Source organism: Alexandromys fortis, unplaced genomic scaffold (genome assembly GCF_014885135.2).
Source record: "Alexandromys fortis isolate MF-2015 unplaced genomic scaffold, M_Fortis_MF-2015_v1.1 scaffold_4, whole genome shotgun sequence".
NCBI classification, from domain to species: Eukaryota; Metazoa; Chordata; class Mammalia; order Rodentia; family Cricetidae; genus Alexandromys; species Alexandromys fortis.
In genome coordinates, this window is record NW_026067944.1 from 32,138,341 (window position 1) to 32,159,310 (window position 20,970).

At 34.8% G+C, this 20,970-nt stretch overlaps 1 protein-coding gene across 2 annotated transcripts in view; it reads right to left on the reverse strand.

The window, feature by feature from the left end:
* The window catches only part of Nectin3 (nectin cell adhesion molecule 3), a 109,072-nt gene that overhangs the window by 38,977 nt on the left and 49,125 nt on the right, over nucleotides 1-20,970 (reverse strand). Inside the window, exons 6-7 of one of the 2 annotated variants that reach the window (XM_050148780.1) lie at nucleotides 7,111-7,249; nucleotides 4,263-4,347 (exon numbers count right to left, since the gene is read on the reverse strand). In XM_050148780.1, the coding sequence (XP_050004737.1) occupies nucleotides 4,263-4,347; nucleotides 7,111-7,249 (224 nt within the window). Of the gene's footprint in view, nucleotides 1-4,262; nucleotides 4,348-7,110; nucleotides 7,250-15,976; nucleotides 17,796-20,970 lie in introns of those variants that run through there. The other variant, XM_050148779.1, reaches the window with a different exon arrangement.

Sequence of the window (20,970 nt, forward strand, 5' to 3'; positions counted from 1 at the left end):
AACCCATCAGATATTTCTAAGATTAAAAATATACTCTGGCCAGGAGAGACAGGAGAGATAGAAAGGAAACTTGTTCAGACCAAAATACAACCTCCCAATAAATATAAGAAATTGATCTGGTTGCATAAATCCTACACAACACCACGAAATTAAAAAAAAAATAGGAAATATAAGACAAAGGACCACATTTACATCAGAATTCCTAAAAAAAAGAATCAATCAAAAACTCAAAACACAAAAATGGGGGGGATGTGCAAACAGTAACTGGTAACTAGGTTCCACTTCACCCAAGAATCCACGGAATGTTTAGTTATAACGCCCACAGAACACCTCATGCTACAGGACAGAGAGGGAAACAGGTTTTGTATGCTATATGTAAGAATGTATATTGATACTGTGGCTGATAATATGACACCTTTTGTAAAAAATACAGTGATTCTACTTCTTGGCATAATTCTCATGAATACACAAACACAACAAAGGGCATAAAATATTTTCAATATAATTCTGTAACAAAAATAAGGATGTCATTGGATGAATTTTATGTATCAATATAATGGAATATTTTGAAAGTCACCCTGAGTGGGACAAAGATATACAAACAGAACTTAGTCTTGAATTCTGTTAAAACACACCTAGTTGGCAGAGGCATGCCAACTGTTAACAATCCAAAGTAATTGAAGCTGTGTTTGTGAATACTCATTGAATAACCCAGAGTATATTGATAAAGCCAACTGCATTGGTCAGTCTGAAAAAAAAAAAACATTATCATGGAAGACATAATAAATAAGAGAAAGAAAATTTTCAAAGAAAATATGTACTTATAGCTCTATTTGTTTTAAAATAATCATTCATAGGTAAATATGAACATGTATGAAGTTAGGTTATGGAGAGAAGTGTGGGAGAAGTTTAAATCTTCAGCAGCAGTGTTGTCTAAGGGAAAGGGACTGGGATCTTTGAGGATGGGGGATGAAAAACAGATTTGCACAACTGATCTTTTAAAGTTCTGTAAGACTGTAATTCATATTTTATATGATGAGTATCCTTGTGTATGGAATACAAGGAAAATAGACCATCATAAAATGATACAACATAGTTTAGTGTTGCAACCTTGTATGTTTCATAAATAAAGATCACTTCTGTCAGATGTTCATTTATGAAGAAGACACACTGGTAGATTTAAGTGCTCTTTGCTTTCAGACAAAACATCTCTTCTGATTTCCTGAATATGTGCAAGGCCCCTCCAGACATCTTCTCTGCATGAGAACAGTTCCCACTCAAGAAAAGTGTCTCTTCACACTTCCAGGGTTCATTTTCCTGAATAACTTGTATCTGGAGGGAAAGCTCTCAGGGATTAATGCAGGCACTGCCACCGAAGTAACTACTACTCATCACTGTGAGCTAGCATACATGGGTAGGAATCATTTCTTCCCATAGTTTCTCAAGGAAAACCACCAATGAAAAGGTCAGCACAAACTCACAAAGAGTTGCACTCACTATAAAGATTCAACAAAGCTGACTGATGGATCAGAATTGATTGTTGGAATGCTCCAGATCTAAAGCCAATGGTTAGTCCCCTTAACAGACATTCACTGCCACATCAGTGATAGACCTAATATTCTTGTGTTCACGTGGTCAAAGTTCTTATAATGCATTAACATAACAGACAAGTAGCTTCCACCAACTGAAAAGGTATAACACCATCACATAGCAAGGAGCACATTAGAGAAGTCTGCACTCTGCTGGAGTCTATCTGCTTCATGAGTCCACCAGTGTGTTTGAGATTGTGTCTCAATTTAAGATTTTCTTTTGTTCTAACCTCATGTCTACACTGGCGCATGTCATTTGAGGCTACTCTGTTTCTGGGCTGTGGGCATCCATATTTGTCTCAAGAATAAACTGTCTTTTATCTTCTTTGAGGAGAGAGTGGTTTTTAATGTTGACATCAGCCTCTTCCTTAAAGTTAGGTTGGCCTCCAGGTAACATGAGACACATGTAATCAGGCTGGTTGTGAGAGCTAAGTAATGAATTCAAATAGAAATTAATAAATTTAAAGTTGTTATTGTTTGAATAACAGCATGGCCACCATAAACTCACAGATTCCATAGTAACCAAGAAACGTATATATGCTTTACATTTCTTTTGTAAAATAAACTCAAACATATGCACACAAACAGTGGAAGACAGTATTTATAATAGGAGAGTCACAATAATAAATTAATTTTCTAGAGCTTTAACTCTATCTCTAGATGCACCTTTAAAAGAATACAGAATACGACTGATTTCATGTCCAACTCAAGTTCTGGTTCTCCTATATTTTATAGATTTGGCTTTATATTTAGAAGAAAACATTGGTGACTAATGCTTTTCACTGCTCGATTTGAATGAGGAAAAAATTGCAATGCTAACTGGTTGCTTACTTCTTTTTTATTTTTATATTAATTAAAAATTTTCACCTCCTCCCCTCCTCCCATTTCCCTCCTGTTCTCCCTACCCCCTCCCCTTCCCTCTCCAGTCAAAGCTGACACTGCTCATCTGTTTATAAGGTGTTTTCCCATCAAGTTTGCTTTGACAAAAGGTACCGACTACATTTTAATGTCATCCTTCAACTGCTCAGGATTATTCCTGTTACTAAACTTACTACAATTGAATTAATTATTTTTTCCGAGTACTTTATCTTGTACCGTCCCAGCCGAGCCATCCTGAAGGCCCTCTGCTTCACTGTCAGTTCCAGTCATGCAAGATATTACACCTTCCTTTTGGTTTTATGCAGTGTCTTATAGTATACATGTAACAGTTATATTTTAACTAAAGCCCAATACATATGATCTGAAACAAATAATTTCTTCTAACTGAAGCTTCTATAAAGTCATCTTGAAAACACAAATAGTAAGTTTCATATGAACTGATTTTCCTGACAACACCTAAAGACTAATAATAATATCTTAAGAAAAATCAGCACAACAGAGTCTGAACACCCACAGATTAACGTAGCATTTAGCAGTTCTGGTCAAGGTCTCCACAGACATTTCATGCGATTTATCACTTTTATTTATTTGCTAAAGGCTGTACTTTGTATGAAACAGCTCTGGAGAGATGACACATTCCATGTCCCGGAGGACAGAGAAGCAGGAGTCACCGCCACTGTTACACGGCAGGTGCTCCACACACCTGCCTGCCTCGCCCATGCTAACAGCAGCCTGACTGTATGGTGAGTGAGTGAAGGAACAGAAGCAAAGATATCTTCACAGAACCATTCCTTTGCAGTTCCCCACCAAATTACGTGCTGTGTGTATTCAGACAATATTCAGGGTGAAGATCCAGGGCATACCTTTTAAGGAAAATAGACTAATCGAGGCAAATCTCAGATACAAGGGGAGAACCCAATACACTGTCTAAACAGAGAAAATGGTAGCAAAATAAATTAAAACAGTAAACAAAGAACAAAAACACTGCAGTTGAGAATAAAAGAATTCAAGTATTTGTTTTAATATTTCTAAAACATCAAGCAAAAATATTAGCCCAGGTGTAGACACAAGATGACAAGTCTTGAACCTGCAAATGGGCTACTGCACAGACTCCAGCAGAAATGCTGAAGTCACCATAAATGTAGCATGAGAATCCAATACTTGTTTTCACTGTTTTAAACTGGAACATACACCACCTGTTTCTCAATGAGGGAATGCTAAAACTTAGACCTTTTCATATGAAAAGCAAGAGTAAACTGCGGGGCTCAAAGAAGAGCAGATGTCCACAACAATCTACCAAAGACACCCAGGGTCTTTACTTTTTATTCACATAAAAATGCCTATTGTTTACAATAAATCTGTGGGTCAATACACTGCATCCACAACCAGTCTCTAACTGCAGCTTTTCAGAAGGACCGGTACAGCACTGACTTCCTGCCACATACTAGCCATCCCGTTTCTCATTAACGCACACTAAGTCTGACTCATCGCTCACAGACTTCAGAGTACATGAACATGTTAAAAAGTATGCGCCATTACAAAATAGAAAATGATGCTTTGAAAAATTAATACAGATGGAATAGATTAAAAAAAATTTATTCACTTCAATTTTCACAATGGGGTCTCCTGTAGCCAGGCTGGCCTCGAACTCACTGTGTAGCCAAGGATGACTTTAACTTCCGGTCCTCTTGTTCCAGTCTCTTGCGTGCATGGGTCACAGTTGTGTACTGCAACAGCAGGGCAGATTTTTAGTGGACAGTTCAGGTGATGTTAAGTGTCTTCACAAACACGTACCTGACACAGAAGGCCTTTTTGAGGCAGAGAAGAAACTCGTTCTTCATACACCGGGGGCGGCTTATGTGTAGGTGGAAGGTCAATTCTGTGTTCAAAATATTAAATAGAAGTGTGTGAGGGGGTTCCAGGAGAAAAAAACAAAGAAAACAAGGTTCTCACAAATCTGAAGGATGTTTTCTTCATACTATAATACATAACCATTCTACTCTGCATGCTTAATTAAGTTATATTCTGTCAATGTGTCAGGAATTAAAAAGTTATCTCTACTTCCAATACTTCAACACCAAACTAACTTATTCACATTAAAGAAACAATTAAAATAGAAACACTGAAAATTTTATTAAACAAGTATCTTGTGCATGAACCACCCTGCTTAAGTTTGGCATATTTTCACCTCTGATTACAATGACAAACATTTTAAAGATAGTATTTTTAAAAGATCTTTATTTATGTATATGTGCATATGTCTATATGTCTGTCACATGTATGTTGATGTCCACAGAGGACGGAAGAGGGATCAGATCCATGTAGTCAGAATTACTGGTGGTTGTGAGCCTCCAGGAGTGGGTTCTTAGACCCAAAGCCTCTCCTGAAGCAACAAACACTCTTAAGTCATCAAGACATCTCTTCAAACCCCAATGTGTGCATTATTATGTTTCTCCAAATGGTCATAGAAGAAACATGGAAAATTGACAAAAGCTTATAGTTTGGAACTGCTTTCCAAGACGGATTTTCAAAAGAGCCACCTCGGAGCTGGAGAGATTACTCAGCAGTTACCACTGCTTGTTCTCCCAAAGAATCCATGATAAGTTTCCGGCACCCACATGATGATCACAATCACCTGAAAGCCTAGTTCCAGGGGATCTGATTTCTTGTCTGACCTCCATGTGCATCAAGGAGAACATTGTATAGAGACATACATGTAGACAAAACAAACATGCACAGAAAACAAAAATCAATAAATCTTTTGAAAAGTTAAGTTTTTCAGGTACAATTCACGATAAATTATGCTATCTGAAATAGACAAAGGACCATGGTTTGCTTAATGAACATATTTTTGATGATCTCATCTGTAAAATTCCCTAATATTCACACATTTGTTAAATGTCAGATATTTTAAGAAAACATCTATAAGTCTATAGATGTTTCATAGAAAATAATTTGTCATATATTTCAATGATTTGAAGACTAGAGCTGTGTTTCCAATACTTTTGATTAGCAAATAAAATAAAAAGTAATCTATATTAATAGATAAATGAAATCTTTAGTGCTAAATAATAAATGTGGCATATCAACTTATTTCTCAATATGGGAATAAAGTAGCATTTTCCATTGAAAATAATTCAATAAGTACATAAAACAGTTTACTATAAAAGAACTCCAATTTTACAATTATCAAATTAAAGCAGCATTTCACCATCTTTTACTCATAAGCAGTAAATTTTCTTTAATGAAATTGCAACAAACTTATAGCAGCATCTAAGTAAGAAATCCAAAGCTATGCTCATGATGACTGTTAGCATTTAGGCATTATGCTGGCTGCCCTGTCACCTGGCAGGATGCGCTTCCCAGTATTCAGGCAGTATTCTGACCTACACAGGCCCTGACAATGTCAGTAGCTACACTGCTACATCATCTTTGACAGCAATGACTACATTATGACAGGGTCTATAGTCCCAAAAGACTAGCGCAGTGACTGTCAGATTGAAGAAGTGGAGGTCTACCCCAAAGCACTTTAAAGGAATGTATAGTTTGAACACCAGCCTCATGCCCTCACACAACAACAGATTGCACAGGAAGATCCACTACTCAGTTCAGGAAACAAAATCATTCTGTTCCCAACACAGCCATGTGAAATATGGAAAGTATCATACAGTTAGAGATAATGACAAGATTAAAATGAAAGGATATGTCAGTCATTACATTCTTCAACAAGATATAATACTTATAATCTAATTTCAGTAATTAGGCAAAAAATTATTTAAATGAAAAGATGCTTATTTTATAACTAAATGAAACAAAACTTTTTTTCTTAAGAAAAAAAGCTTTAAAATGAATGTCTTAAAAAATAATTCTTGGAAGTTTAGTTATATCTATACATAAGACAAACATATAATCAATTAAACCTAAGATGTTTCTAATACTGAAATTAGCACTTAGTACAGGTCTGAATTCTATTCAGGTTGGACAACATAAGTTATCAATACAATGCATTTGGAAAGATGTCTAATGGTGTGGGACAATTCTGTATTCTGTCAATTATGTTTTAAATAAACACTGATTGGCCAGTAGCCAGGCAGGAAGTATAGGCAGGACAACCAGACAGGAAGTGGCAATGACAGGCGGGCAATGACAACAGAGTATTCTGGGAAGGAGGAAGCTCTTTCTCCAAAAAGCAGGATGTAACCTGCCCGGCTGAAAAAGGTACTGAGCCATGTGGCTAACATAGATAAGAATAATGGGTTAATATACATTACAACAGTTAATAAGAAGCCTGAGCTAATGGGCCAATCAGTTTATAATTAATATAGACCTCTGTGTAATTTTCTTTGGGGGTTACTGGCTGTGGGAACTGGGAGAACAGAAACCCCAACAAGCAGGCCCTCATGTTACAGTCTAATGCCTGTGGATGAGGAGCTGCCTAACACGTTTGCTTTCAGCAGTCCTGTGACGACTCTCATTTACTAGGATACAGTGTAGGATGTTCTGATGAAATCAAGTCAACGTGGTCCAACACTATCCTTATTTCCATCTGCTGAACACTGAATATAAGTAACATAAATGTGGACATAAAGGCTAATGGATAATGGATGCTCACAGCTGAACACAAGTAAAAACTGCTACCTACACTTTGTCAAGATAGGAAGGTCTCTTCTTCCGCGGTGTTAGCAACACGGTCACAAAGACAGCGATGATGAAGAGGGCCAGGACAGCTCCAATCACAGCTCCAGCTACTGCTATGGATGAAGTCTGCTTAAGTGGGATGTCTGTTAAATAATAAAAAATTAGACTTTTCAAACAATTTTTACAAGTTGCATGCTTTAACTTTTACAGTGCTCAATGGCCACTGGAACTATTTACCCAGCAATTAATTTAGAGGACCCCAAATTTTATCCATCCATTTTAGAAGCATCATGTTAATACCCTTCTATTTTCCTTAAAGCTCCACAACCTTATTTAACTCAAACTATGGAAAGAATATCTCCAATAAAGCATTACTGAATACACCTATTTTCTACAGTCAAATAATGTCTAAAGAAAAGATTAAAAAAAGATGAGGATAATGTTAAGTTCTCATTCAAACAGGCAATAAAAAATCAGTTGATAAGTAATACACACACTTACCATTTTATTCTGTTAAAGTGAAAGAGAAACCCTATTAAAATAGGACTATATTCAATAACAAAAACCAAAAAATCATACCACAGATGTAGTATAAAAAGTTACAGTGCGAACTTTAAAAACTTTTAAAAATGTTTTAAAATAGAGAATTTCAAAAACAGTAGACATGCCAACAAAAGCAGTTCTTTCCTACGTGGTAAAGGCTACATTTCAATATATTTTTATACAACGTTTATATAAGTTCTGAGTACTAACTCATTTCTCAGGCTGAAAGACACATTTTGTTAAGAAGTTAATATAGCAGCATCTCATACGAAAATTTAAAAGACACTACCATTCATAAACTCACAAATGGAACCACTGCAATTCAAATGTAATGACTAATATTATCTGTTTAACTTTGTTAATTCTAGCCATATGAAATCCAACAGTCCAATTTTGTGAAGTGACTCATAAGTTATAAAGTTTTGGATTATTTTTGGTTTGAGATTGTGTACCATGGCTTTTTTCCCCCCAGGCTATTCTGGCAGTTGCTGTATAGCCACCGGTATGAACTCATGATACTAAGTGTGAAGTCTTGTAAGTGGGGGTTGCAGGCATCTGCCATGATGCCCAGTTTGTGTTGCCAGGGAACCAAGCCAGTTTTGTGCCTGGTTAAGAATATACTCCACCAATGAACCACACCCTCAACCCATAAATTTGATTTTGTTTCACTTTTCTAACCAATAATGTAGACAGTGGGAAATGCCACTTTGAAAATGATGATCAGACTCTAACTCAGCCTGCCCATAGTCACCCAGCTAATGAGCAGTGGAGGACAAAAGCCAAAGCCGGGGCAAAATCCAAGTCTCCAGCCAGTGCCTGTGCTCCAATCTGGGGGCTGGAGTGAGAGGCAGCAGCTGATACAGCCTTGCCCTTTTGCTCCCTATGGGAAATCAAAAACTGTTTTCATTTCAATGATTTAGTCGCATGTCTTATTCACAATTATTTTTCAGATCAGACCTAACAAACTGAAATGGAAATGAAGCACTAGAATGTTAAACCTATCAAAGTATTTTTACATTTATTAAAATGTGGTTTGGAGCTGGGCATGGTGGCGTATACCTTTAATTGCAGCACTAGGGAGACAGAGGCAGATGTATGTCTATGAGTTCAATACAAATCAATACACAGGGCTTTACATGGCTGAAAAGTTTTTACTTTCTAAAGTTTTCTTTAGCAAATTAATAAGACAGTTTAATAGTGGGTCATTTCATTAGCTTCATTTTAGACTCAAACTCTTACCCTTTAGTGCAAGTCATTTACTTGAATAAACTGTCAATCAATGAATAAAATCTAGACAGTGTGGGCATGTAATTACAGTCAAGCTACAACTTTCAATTTTAACACAACTGAGATTATCAGTCTAATCACTAGCACATTTGTCAGAAGAGTAGAGGATTTAGTGCTTGTAAATGTGAGAGAGAATAGAATCATTCCACAACCACTTTCTTCAGCATATAAATTCTAGTTTCAATCACTGCACCAAACTATGATGTGGTGGTTTAGTGCTAGGCCAACTGAAATTGGTCCTATTAATCAGGTCCATATTAAGGACCTGAACAAGCAAGGTCAACCACCTAACAGCAGTGCCCAATTGTCAAATTTGCTATTTATTAAACAGTAGCTCTTTTAAATGTCTTTAATCCAATCTTTCATCAGATAAGGATAAAATGTCCCCAGCATTTTGCCCAAGTACTCGGAATTTAAATTTGTGAGCTTTATAATGATGTCCACAGTATAGAACAGTAGTACTTCTAAACTGTTTCTCAACAGCTCAGGTTACTCTTGAGTATGAGTGCAAACTAAGATTTTCAACCCACAGAAATAGTTCACTTCACACAGGCAAGCTGATGCTACATGTGTATGTGATGTATCACATTTCCTTTCCTGATTCTTCTACCAATTATGGAAAGGAAAAGAACACAGCATATTTCAGGATAGTCCAGGGCTTTAGAGAGAGAAGCTGTTGAGTGTCAGAATGAAATACAAAGACAGCTGTAAAATCTTCTGTATTCAAATTGAAGCATTTTGATGGAAATTTGAAAATTTGCTCCAATAGTAATATTGTTGTCTCAGATAAACACACACACTACAAAAGCTCTTCATACTGCACAAGTACAAAAGTTCAGTGAGGAAGTGAAACCTGGAATTTAAAACCTAAGTCAGTGACTTGAAGGAAGATGAGATTACCGAGGGAGATGGTCTACAATGTCGAAAGTGACAGAGTAAGAAGCACTTTACCAAGACAAGGTGGTATATGAATCTCTATGAACAACTGATTGCTGTCGTCGCAGTACTTACATCAATCACCTCACATACATTGGAAACTCACCCTCCCACCCAAAAAGAAAAATGACAATCCCCCATATGCCCAAAAATATCATCTCTAATTATAGCTACCAAGTGTACATCTTCTAAGAAAAATATTCAAAAACAAGTTATCAGTCAACCAAACAATGTATAAGGAACTTCCCAGAAAACATGCACATAGTAAATAGTATAGATAGCAAATACAATTAGTTTTGTTTTTATTACCAATCTCATACTTACTCTCATTCTCTACAGAACAGTCATTACCACTTTCCCTATAAATAATCCTTGCACATGACATGCATGTGATCTACTTCGGAGCTACACTGCCACCTTTCCGTCTTCATTTTCAACAGCTCCTTTATGCTTTCAATTTGATACCTAAGCTTGTAGCCATGCAAATTTATCTCACCTTTTTTTTTCCTGTAAGCACCATATTTAGCTCAGGTCATTTTCAGTTGTTCATTTAATAAATTACCAGGCATCTACACGAACCACTTCACCACTGCTAGGAATACAAAGGTGAAACAGGCATAATCCTGATCCTCACAAGAAAGGGAAAGGGTCCCAATGTGAGGTTACAAATTCACACAATGCAATCTAACCACATTACAAAAATAGAACTTATATTTAAAACATCTTTAATAACTCAGCACTTATATTTAAAACATATTTAATAACTCAGCAGTAGAACTTATCTAGAATTATCAGCAAATTACCTTCTCCTCCAAGGAAAAGCACAAATAAGCAACACTGGTTAAAAACAAATGGTAACTAGCATAAAATACATAAATTGGCACTGTCAGCCTGATATGATCCAAGAGTCCGCTGCTCACCCACCACTTGGGGCTGTACATGGGAAGAACAGAGTGGAACACTCCCACAAGAAATGTAAATTGAGGTACTTCTTCTAGTCCTTCAATTATGTGTTCCTTCTCATATGATCAACACCACGGCACATGGGAGTTCAGCCTACTGACCCAGTATTTATTTTTAACACTAATGGATCCTATGTGTCAGGTGAGCACCCAACCAAATGAGGTTACCAAAACTCATGTGTGTACACACTAGATAAGCAATCATGCCTCGCATACGCTATCTTGCGAAAGAGGTGGCATCATGAAGGTATCACCCCATGCATATGAAAGCAGTGCCAATATCTCACTCAACACGTGAACTTCCAACATTAGGTAGAGTATGAACGTAAAGCCACGATAACCTAGTGAGCTATGATGTACATCAACCAAACATAATTCAAGTACATCAAGAGACCAATTAAAACACATTTATATTTTCTTAGTACCAATTACACTCATAATAAACCTACATAGGGTCAAAAGCAGAAAGTATGTGAATTTACTGCAACTTGCAAGACACTGAAAAACAAACATCTTGTACATAAAGACAAGCTCTCAAACTAGAAGCTGTGACAAAATAAAGTTCTCAACAATGCTCTTCTTCCAAGCCAATCAAACTGTCTTTGAGAGCACCACATTAAGTACCAAAATATGTACTATAGAATGAATAAGGTCTTTTTACGTTATTGAATCAAAAAGTCTAAAAACCAAGATTTTTAAAATGAAGCACATTTAATCTTTTTTAAATACCAATTTGTGAGAAAAGAGATTAACTTTAAAAGTGAAGCACATTATGCATCCCAAATAGCGACAATGACATTGACATTTAAAAGCATTTATGTTATCAGAGTTAAAATGTCCACTTTGGACTAATTTAAAATACATACAATTGAGTTGCTCTAGTAGCACAAATATATATGGAATACACACTAATTTTTTTTTTAGCTCATGTTACAATCAAGAGTTTTCACTGATCTACAAAAGACAGGCAAAAACAAGAATAAAATATAAACATACAAGATGATAGAAAAGACCATGGTTGGCATTTTTTAATTCTGCTGAAGTATCATCAATCTGTCATTTCAGATACACTTACATGGACTGGCCTTCCAGCGTGGAAAAGGGGAAAAAGGGGAAGCATGGGTAGACTTGTTCATGTTTCAGGCACACCACATATAAATGCACATTTAATATATCTGGACATGAGTACGTCCTCTGTTACTGTGGCTCAGCATTGAGGACCAAATGGTTGCTAGTGTCAGAGCAGAAAAGCAAGTATTATGAACCTCATGGTGGAAGAATGCATCATTTCCTATGAAGTAACCCCGTCACACAATTAAATTTGAAGAAGCAAGGCTTTAGACCTTACCAACAACTTATAAACATGCAGAAGATGCATTCGGGATGCAATGGGACAATCCACACAGGAAAACTGTAGGAAAGTGAAGTCATTTTTAGAAAACAAACAAAAGGAAGGAGGGAAGAAACTTCTGGCATGTGGGCCAGAACACATGAAAAGGTATTTCTAAAATTACAATATACAGATTATACTTGGCATCCTGATTAAACCTTCTAAAACATGAAGAAATGTGAATACTTACTGCTTGAAATTTGAGAAATATTAATTTTTGGTATAATAAAGATACTATGAAAAGTTTTTTAAAAGATACCGTAGCTGATTTTTAGAACTATTTTTATCTTTTAGAATGAATGACGATTTGCTGTCAATGAGGTAATGGCAGGAAGGCTGATGTGCTTAAATCGTGACATTAGTGACAAGGAACAAGCAATAGCCAAAGCAAGTGGATTCAAAATAAAAAACAAATTCTCCAAAGTAGGTTTTCCCTGAGACATTTCTGGTTATTGGAATGGTATAATTTCTGTACTAATGTATATCTATTGAAATAATATGCAATGTAAAAATATGTCTTTGGATTGTTCTCAAGAGTTAAAGATTACTTCTGCCATAATGTGACCACTCTCATGTGTGCAGCTAGTGAAATCCTACTCTCTTCCCACAAAGAAATATGCTTTCCTCTTCCAAAGTCAAACAGACATAATCAGTACGAAGCTTCAATAAATGGCCCCTCCATAAAATAAAGATAGTGCGATGTTTTGTAAAAGTAGCCTTAGTTTCACTACTCATCTTCATGTTCTAAAAGTGTGGATGTGACATAACAGGAGGAAACAGCCGTATGTAAACAGAGACGTTTCCAACTTTAGGGGTACTGTCGACATTATCTAAAGATGCTTTCATGAATCAATTTTTGGAACAAAACAATCCAAAGTGTATGCCACTTAAAGAAATGGCTACTTGTTCAAAAATAGTTTAGAAAAATATATACCACTATTAGAAATAACAAGCAGTAAACAGGAATTTGATTATAAAGTGTGATTTCTACTCAAAACAGTTCATAAGCAGTAAGTAAACACCACTAAAAGACAAGTTAAGATTCCTTTAAAATGAGCTGATCTGAAAACAAAAACCAACTGGTATCTATACCAGGGTTCCAGGATCCCACGATGCCAACGTACAGCAATGTTCAGATCCCGAGTACACTACGAGATGAACATAATCTGTATAAATCCTCCTACGTACGACTCCTTTAAAATGCCCAATAACTTGCAAATTCTGTGCAAGAGTTGTAAGGAGTGTTTAAGAAAAGGTGAGACAAACAGGCTGCACATGTTTGGTGAAGATGCAATTTTTTAAATATTCTCAATATCTTGATGATGAACACACAAGATAAACATGTTAAAAGCAAACTGTGTAATGGCTAGCTTGTCAATGTGGCTAACATGTCCACTTAGAGGCACTGTCAGAGTTTCCTTAACTCTATCTTTAACCTGATAGTAGTAGTTTGGGAAGAGAAATAAAGTAGATCCTAATTCCTAAGATTATTAATTGTATTTTGTTAATTGAAATGAAAATGGGTTATACATACATGAACATACAAACACAGTAGCCAATATGAAGAGCAAGAAAAAATACAGAATTTCATCTCACTTTAGAAAAAGCTTTTTTTTTTTTTGAAACTTTATGAGTTACTACATGGCAATGAGAGCTAATACCTAAAAACCTAACTTGGTTTAAATAAGAAATGGGGGGGGTTATTGATTAAAAACTAAAATTGGAAAGTGAAACCCAATCCCACAATGTCAAAACAAAAAAGCTGAGAAATAGAAATAAAATCCCATCCTTTTTTTGACAGGACATTTCCAATTAACAAGTGGGGGGATAAATCTCTACTTTAGACCCTGTAAGGTTAAAATCTCCCTCTGTGGACCATTCTTTCCTTTCCCGAATTGCATGTAAACTACTGCCATGTACAAATAACATGTTATATTTATATAGACTTTAACACTATCAAAATCACACTGACTTTTTTCATATTTTTGTCAAATTTTGCACTTATTCTAATTCCTATAATCCTATAATAATGTAAAACATGGAGCTTTAGCTTCTTTCTAGAACTTTCTCACATATGAATAACTATCAGAAGCAGTAGTTACTACTAAAAGAACCTTAACAATTTCTTTATATATAGCTTTGTGTGTGTGTGTGTGTGTGTGTGTGTGTGTGTGTGTGTGTGTGTGTGTACACGAAAGGGGATCGGCACAGCAACACACATCTCCTATCAGGCACATGGTTAAATACTAAATGTTCAAACACAGTCAAAAACTAGTCTATAGCTAACTTCTAGCTTATGGAAGCTTTTATATTTTAATAAAACTTACAGGAAAAAACAATTTGTGTTATTGAAATATTTTAGTAGTAGAAAAGAAACCATGAGATAAATATAAAAATGGAAAAACAGTTCAAAACATATCTAAGTAACAAAAGTAAACATGGTCTCTATAGGGTAAAAATGATCTTTCAACTATTCCACAGAGATAGATTTGTATATACCTGACAATCAGCTGTGCACATCACTAGTATTCTCGTGAATACTCATGTTCACAGAAAACTCCCTATGTACAGTGTACATACACAAAGCTTTATCAGCAGTGCAATGCTCTCTAAAAGCCTTAAGCACCAGTCTAAGATTCCTAAAACCTGCCAAGCTCCCAGGATGCCAAATAATCCAGATTATGAATACAGACTATATTAAATACGTCATAGATTTCCAGATTGCCTTATGCCCACAAAACCAAACTAAATGCCTAAAATTAGCCACATAATAGGCACAGCATGAGAGGGAGTTCTTCATCAGTAGGTATCTGTACTTTAGAAACACAGTTCTTAAGCACTAATTTCTTTTAGGTTATATATTCAAGTCGAGACTTATATAGAATCCTAAATGTGATCACTCTGTTTGGACTCATATGGCATATCAAAAACTTCCTTCTCAAAATAAAATTTTGATCAAAAGAGCAATAAATTCTTATCTTTCATGGAAAGAAATCTTAGGCCTATCTTTCTTGTGGCTCATAGCACTACTCATACTTAAATGAACATCAAGTTAAGTTTGTCACAGTGTATTACTACTAAGGAAGTGACTTCCAATGACTCGAACTAATGTGCCTTACTAATTGTATATTAGGTGATTAAATATATTAAAACATATTTTCAATGAGATATTGATGAACTAACCATCTTTCTTAATCTGATATTATTGCCTTATAATACATGTTAGTGTAGATCCTCTAATTTCTACAACAGTGCTAAAGAAAAATAGTATCTAATTATTCAGAATAAAGCTTTCACTACTTGTTATATTTTAGGAGTATGCCACAATTCTGTCTTCTATATGAAATATATAGAATGGAATTTTATATAATAAAATTCATGTATACATATACATATATATATATATGTATATATGAATAAAAGATGATTGGGAGTAGGTGGCTGGTGAAGAGCACCTAATTTACATTTTTATTAAAAATAATTTATCTATTCTGATTCATTTCATAACATCTTCACTGCCTTTGCAAGACACTTGTTCTATACAGTCCTTTTTCATTATCAATAGAAAAACATTCTTTGGGCCTTAAAACATTTGCCATTATCACAATTTTCAGAAGTCTACTGCAGCATTAAGTTACCATACAAAGATTAACATCTAAAGATTTATATAACATGTCTCAAAAGTTATATGATACTGGAAAGAATATAGTTAATGAGCTATGTGATACAAATGAACAAAATAAACCCAAAAATTCTCATGATATGTTTCCAGTTTTAATTTGAAAAAAAAAAACAAAAATGAAAACAAAAAAATTTGAAACATATACATACATTTAGGAGGACATGGAGAGAAAAGGGATGAATTACCAATAGTCATCGGCAAGTGTTATCAACAACTGGTTCTATAATTCAATTTCTCTAATTAAACCTCAAGCTTCAAAGTTTATTTTAATTGTTTTTTACAGTTACCCGTTTGAACAACACCAACATTAAATACTAAATCAAGATTATCTAGAAAATTCCTTGTGTAGATTCCTAGCTGAAGTAGCTCCTGTCTAAATCTGGCACACAAATATACTCCAATACTCTCTCTGTACTTATCTGTGTACCATACTTTCATCACTATTCATATACTTAGCAAATAAAGCATTAAAATAAGGCCAATGCTTCATATACCAAAACCATGTTCACAAAACAACTTAAGAACTTTCTTCCAGAGATGAAAAAAAAATAATAATTATTGTGTTAGGAGGCATATATTTTATTACTCTTGCATGTATTGTGGACAAAAATATTGACCAGCTAATTATGCTCTTCCAAACATCATATTCACTGAGTTTATGGCCATGGTTTTAGTGCAACAAAAATATCTTTGAAAAGCCACTCTACAGAAGTTATGGCAAGGCTCATTAAAATTCAGAGGTAAAGATTCTATTAATATAGAAACTTAGAAAACAATGTTTGAAAATGAAAGATACTCCATCAGAATGAATAATTTTAGTATACTAAAAATATATAAGCATTTCTGAATTAGATTTACTGTCAATTTTGATGGAGCACACCTAGTGGTGATACGCTCTGAGAGGTACCATGTTACATGACATTATACTTGAGATTATAGTCTTAGGTAAACATTTAATACACAATGCCAAGGTAGTTTCATTTTTTTTCTGTTTTTAATTTTTGTACCAAAAACGGCATACATTTAACGTTGACATTTCTTCTTACCTGTGTGCCTCAGACCAATAAAGTACTCTGCATTAGAATTTAAATCTTGAGACAGTAGTACAGCAGTGAAAAAAATTGTAAAGCAGCTCAGATACATTGAACCCAGATTTTACATTTTCATTTGTCAGATCAGAATATAAAAAGTAAGCTTGAAATCAACTTGGAAAAGCTTATTCTTCCTCAAGAAAAAGTATGAACAATCTGAAAATGATCAACTAGTATGAATGAAACATTGTACATAGTGAAGTCACATTAGTGGTTGTTAAACATACCACTCCCTCCTGGAAATTACGGAACCATCTACATGGGAAACTAAATCATCTTCATTTTCATCGTAGCGTTCATCACTGACGAACTTCATTCCCAATTTGAGATCTTCGTAATAATCCATCGGTCTTTCAAACCTAGTGAGATTGTCTACATTATTCCACTGTGTTTTCTCAGGCTCCTCTAAGTAGTCTTTACGTATTAGATTGTTCACTGGATTCTTGTTCTCTTTTTTTACACTGTCTGGGTAAGAATCAAGCTCATCTTGTTGAAGAACATCGATTTGCGATTCTTTTTGCATGTCTGATGGTGGAATGTAGTTTTTGGCAAAGTAGTCTCCACGAAACGTCCGTCGTCTCCTATAGCAGAATATTCCAGCCAAAACACACACAAGCACTATGAAGAGAGCCCCACCCACTACACTAGCAATGATGGTGCCAATTGTGTCATCCTTAATTGTTGCCAAAGTTGACAATGGAAAGGGTAATTTTTTAGGTTCTGTTGCTAGATCCTCGATGTCAGCAGTTGAGGGATGCCACTGAACTGTAGGCTGAAGGGTGGTGGTAGTAGGAGGATCTAATGGAAACAGTAAAGATAGACAAGACACAGAAAGGCAGAGAATGTCAATGAGGCTGATCCAAGAGCAGTGAACAGGCAGCACAGTTAATGAATACATATCCACAGTAACAATAGTTTTTCATTCTTAAGATTACAAAGTAGTGTCACTTACAAAACTGAAAATCAAAACAAAACAAAAGAACTGACACTTAGTCAGCTGTCAATGAAGTGAGAAGAATGAAACCGACAGTGTAAGTCCAGGGTATTCAACCCACGTCTGAGTGAATACTGTGCTCTAAGAACGGCTATTGTCTCAATGTAGATTATTACTTAAGGCATCTATACATGGCTGGCTGAAGAATGATCAGAAAAAAATTCAATTAAATTAAGTATTCAAGTATATCTTCTTAGCCAGTAGCAAAAGGAAATAAAAAGACAATAAAAATGAAATGTTTTCTTAATATGTATCTTTACTTAATCTGTAAGATAAGAACTTATCTTTTAAAAGAATGAAAAACCATAGAATCTTGTTAAGTGAGCATACTATATAAGTCGTTGGTTTAATAATTCTCTCAAAAATATTTTAAAATAAAAAGTACTATAACTCTTTTTATTAAATATATAATAGTAAAGACTATTATTTGGTAATCTTAAAACTCAAAAAGCATATATTTAAAACTGTGTCAATCAAATGAGCTATAATCAAATCAGACTAACACACAAATTTAATGTAATAATCGCCTCTAATAACCAATGAATAGTATATATGAACATTTGTAAAATGAAGGAATTTCAACTATATTTGCAAAATTCCATGCCATTGTTTTAAGATCGACTGTCCAAAGAAAACAGCTAATATTTTAGAGAGAACATTCTAATAATATTTAAATATTAGATGCAAATGGACTATTTATTGACATTATATTACAGAGTAGGCGTTAATATTAAGAAGCAACTAAACATAAATAGTAAAAATTAAAGAATGGTTAACTGTCCATCAAGTAGTATCTGTAGGCCAAGTTACATAAAGTTCTAGATTTTAAAAAAAAAGATGAGTTTAAAAATGTTGAGTTTTTTCATAGATTAAAAAAAATGACCCAAATGGTAATCTCCTAAAATTAATTTTTATGTGAGTGGGTCTGACAGAGCTTTTTAAAATGATTGTTAGAAAAATACTAAATCTACATGGGGTAAGTTATTCTAACATCACAAGCTAAAGAAATGTACTTACTGAAACAGGTTTCATCACGGAATGCCATATGTATAGAATGTGGTAAAAATTTAGCAAGTACAATATTAAAAAAACAAAAAACAAACAAACAAAAACCCCAACAAACCATCAAATACCATAGAAGTCTTGTTCCTATGGTTTTAAGCTATTGCTGGGTGCTATCAAATGCTACGTGTATGTGAATTTAGAAAGACTTTGTAAGAGTCTTCTCTAGCTAGCTGAGCAAGTTCATTCTGCAGAAAGCAATTGTTAAGATTGATGGATTCTGTTCAGTGGAAAGCAGTAAAGCTTCATGTGGTCCAGCTTCGATGAGTTTAGGTACTACAGAAGTAAGTCAAACATCTACACTCCTTTCTGAGACCAGTTATATGTTTAGGGGACTAACGGGTTGGCCAAATCACTGAATAGTACATAACACTGCAAAAAGAAATGTACCAGTACATTGAAATAAAAATACAAACTGCCTACATTAATTATTCGTCTGTATACATGGAGATTTCCAAGGCTTATGACAATTCCTGATGCTCTAGATTTCTCAGAGCAATGGATACATCTGTGCAACAACCAAGCAGAAAATATTAAACTAATGGTGTTACAATATATTGCTAAAAATTTGACATTTTTATTTCAACATGCAAAGTTCTTTAAATGTACACAAATCTGTTTTTTCTCATATTTAACAAAATAAATATTTCAAAAAAAACTAACAAAAATTTTTAAAACTTATTAGTGGCCTGAGAAAACTTTCAGTTCACTATTCTCAACTAGTGTTAAAGGTAACATAGCCATAATGTTATACACATAATGAGTTAACACTTCATTGTACATTTTAAGCAGTGAACATATGGAATATATAGCAGACCTATCTTTTTATTTTAATCTAGAATGAATCAGAGTTCATGCATGGAGTCAAAGGTTCTAATAATCAAGAGTTACTTATCAATAGTGATCAACATCCTTACTGTTTCAATCAGACACTTTTATATTCTTTGTTAAAGGTTGGACATATGAGAAGATGATAAAGAATTGCAGTTGATTCTGAGATTGCTACCAAAAGAAGGGCCTTTGAAGTCTGTTTCACCAACTAATTATAATTAGTATGCCAAGTAGTACAACATGTAGTACATACAAGAATGTCCTTGTAGCCATAAGGTACAAGTCAGCCTAGTGGTAACAGTGTTAAAAATTACACATATTGACTTTCATTTCTTTATACTATATATAGGTTGTTTAAATTTAAAAAAAAAATCTTAAAGTCAGAAACTGTCATTTGTAGATCCTTGAATTTACGCCTGGATCCTAAAATCAATAATATGACATTCACCTTTACAGAGGAGTAAGAATGCTAGGAATGGGGTGATGATCTGTCACAATGTGCGGTTCTACTTTCAGAGAAGTAATGAATCAGTTATGTGAAAGTACACACAAACAGCAACCCAGAAAAGTCCCATTTCCAGCACTCAGCTAGCCTTACCCTAAGAGTTGCTTGAGAGCCAGGAGAGTGACACTATGCTAGAATACAGTGCAGCAACCTAAGCTGAGTACTGCAATCATGAGCCCATGGCCTTCTGTTCAAAACCTGATGGCCATTAATGTGAGAAAACATAAAGATATTAATACTAACTTCAAATTTTCAGAGTTGTTAAACTCTATTTTTCTAAGCAAAACTTTGACTCTTGACATAAGATTACATATTTTTAGAAGTTCACTTAATGCTAAGATGAGATCTTACTACGTCAATTACAGGCTCTTACCCTGATAAGAACCCAGGAGGCTAATGACAAAGCAGTTCTGTAAAATCAGCAGCACATCTAGGATGCTAACACAGCACAAGCAGCAACGGAGAAGGGAATGAGCCCGCACAGAAATCAGACCACAGACTCCGCAGATTACTTGGTAAACATCAGCACTACTTTGAGGTAACTGAACTGACTTTTTATATTTACCTAAAGTTTTCACCCC